The sequence below is a fragment of the Mesitornis unicolor genome, unplaced genomic scaffold (assembly GCF_000695765.1).
Source record: "Mesitornis unicolor isolate BGI_N332 unplaced genomic scaffold, ASM69576v1 scaffold18284, whole genome shotgun sequence".
NCBI classification, from domain to species: Eukaryota; Metazoa; Chordata; class Aves; order Mesitornithiformes; family Mesitornithidae; genus Mesitornis; species Mesitornis unicolor.
The window spans coordinates 23,672-25,228 of record NW_010179674.1 but is presented as its reverse complement, the minus strand read 5'-3'; the positions used below and the strand labels follow the sequence as shown (position 1 = coordinate 25,228).

The 1,557-nt window shown below is 43.6% G+C and overlaps 1 protein-coding gene across 1 annotated transcript in view; it reads right to left on the bottom strand.

Moving 5' to 3' along the window:
- TGS1 (trimethylguanosine synthase 1) overlaps positions 1–1,557 on the bottom strand; it is a 23,459-nt gene that overhangs the window by 17,568 nt on the left and 4,334 nt on the right. Inside the window, 1 exon segment of the mRNA XM_010182870.1 lies at positions 848–1,557. This exon segment is cut by the window's right edge and continues 29 nt beyond it. Coding sequence (XP_010181172.1) covers positions 848–1,557 — 710 coding nt within the window.

Sequence of the window (1,557 nt, the reverse complement as noted above, 5' to 3'; positions counted from 1 at the left end):
AGAAAGAGCTGTCAGGAAAGATGTTGCACTGCTGCTTACAGTGAATGCTGGCAGGAAGACCTGGCAACAGACAAGATGGTGCTCTCCTTTCTCTGCACACTGAACTGGCTGGCAAAAAAGTCCCCAGCCCAGTCTTGCACCTCCCTCACAGAAGCTCTCCCAGCAGTGTAAGGCACAGCCACTGGCTTTCACTGTATTACATCAACTTGCACTTTCACTTGTCAGAATTAGCTGTGAACGTATGAATTTGGGGTTGTAAAGATGACTGCAGCTCACTGCCTAACTGGTAACTTAATGCTGGAGACGACCTCTGGAAGACAGCTGGTCTACTGTGATACAGTACAAACAAGTTATTTTCAAGTATGGCATTTTTAGACACAAGGCAAAAAAACCCCTACCCAACTGCAGAACTGTTTTTTTTCCTCAAAAAGCTGTTCTTAAAATCTGTCAGATTCATGAGACCATCAACCTGAGTTTTAATTCATTTCAGACTATCAGTAAAAAAATACACATCAGTTGAATGACACAGCTGCAATACCAATTCTAAGATAAATAAATAAACATGCACTAACGATGCTCTCTCACCACCTTCTGTAGTACACTTGAAGATTTATGAAGCACGTATCCTGTTAAAATCACTTCTAGCTGAAGAACACACTCAAGATACAGATTAGAGAGGAGAGATATCCTCCAGAGAAGCAGAGAGAATAAAAAGGAATCCGGTATGTAATCATTCCACAAAATACTTGATCTACTGTTTTAAAATGGCATTAATACAGACATGTTTCTTCTATGTAACCACCTTGAGAAACTCTGGTAGAATCAATTTTAGCCCATTTTTTATTACCTGACTGGTTAATACTTTTATTTTCACAAGATGCACTCCTTTTCCTGGTTCCTCCATCACAGGGCTCCTTCTGGCTTTCGCTGACAGATGAACTGGCCTCTTGAGGACATTGGTGGGCTACTGTTAGAGCTGTAGTGCTCTGCTCCACTTCCCCCAAATTCAGATTTAAATTACAAATCCCAGAGATTATTTCACGGTGGGGCTCACCGCTTGAAGGGAGTGTTTCTTCACTTCTGCTGTTAGAGGGAGACAGCTCCAAGCTTAGCGCTTCACTTGGGCTAAACAAGTCCATTTTTCCCAAAAGACTCATCTCCTGAGTAACCCCACTAGCGTCCACATTGTGTGAGCTCTCAGTAGTCCATCCTTGACTTGTCCAGTACTGGAACTGTTCCCAGTAGTACCAATATAGCTCACTATAATGCTGCTCCCACTCCTCCTTGTTGTCTGGACTATTCCAAGGCTCAGAGGCTGTTGTAGCCTCAGATGATGAGACCTCCTGATGCTTCTCCAGCCAACTCTGCCAGAGAAGGCCCTCCCCATACTCGTTCCAGTACTTCTCCCATTTTTCCTTAAGTTCACTGGGGAACGCCTCATTTGCAAGACTTTCTGAACTTTCACAGTTCCCTTCACTTACAACCTGAGGTTTGTTGCTCTTCTCAGTAGCTAGGGTCAGTTCACCAGAAACAGCCTGGGTATGATCAACACAAGCT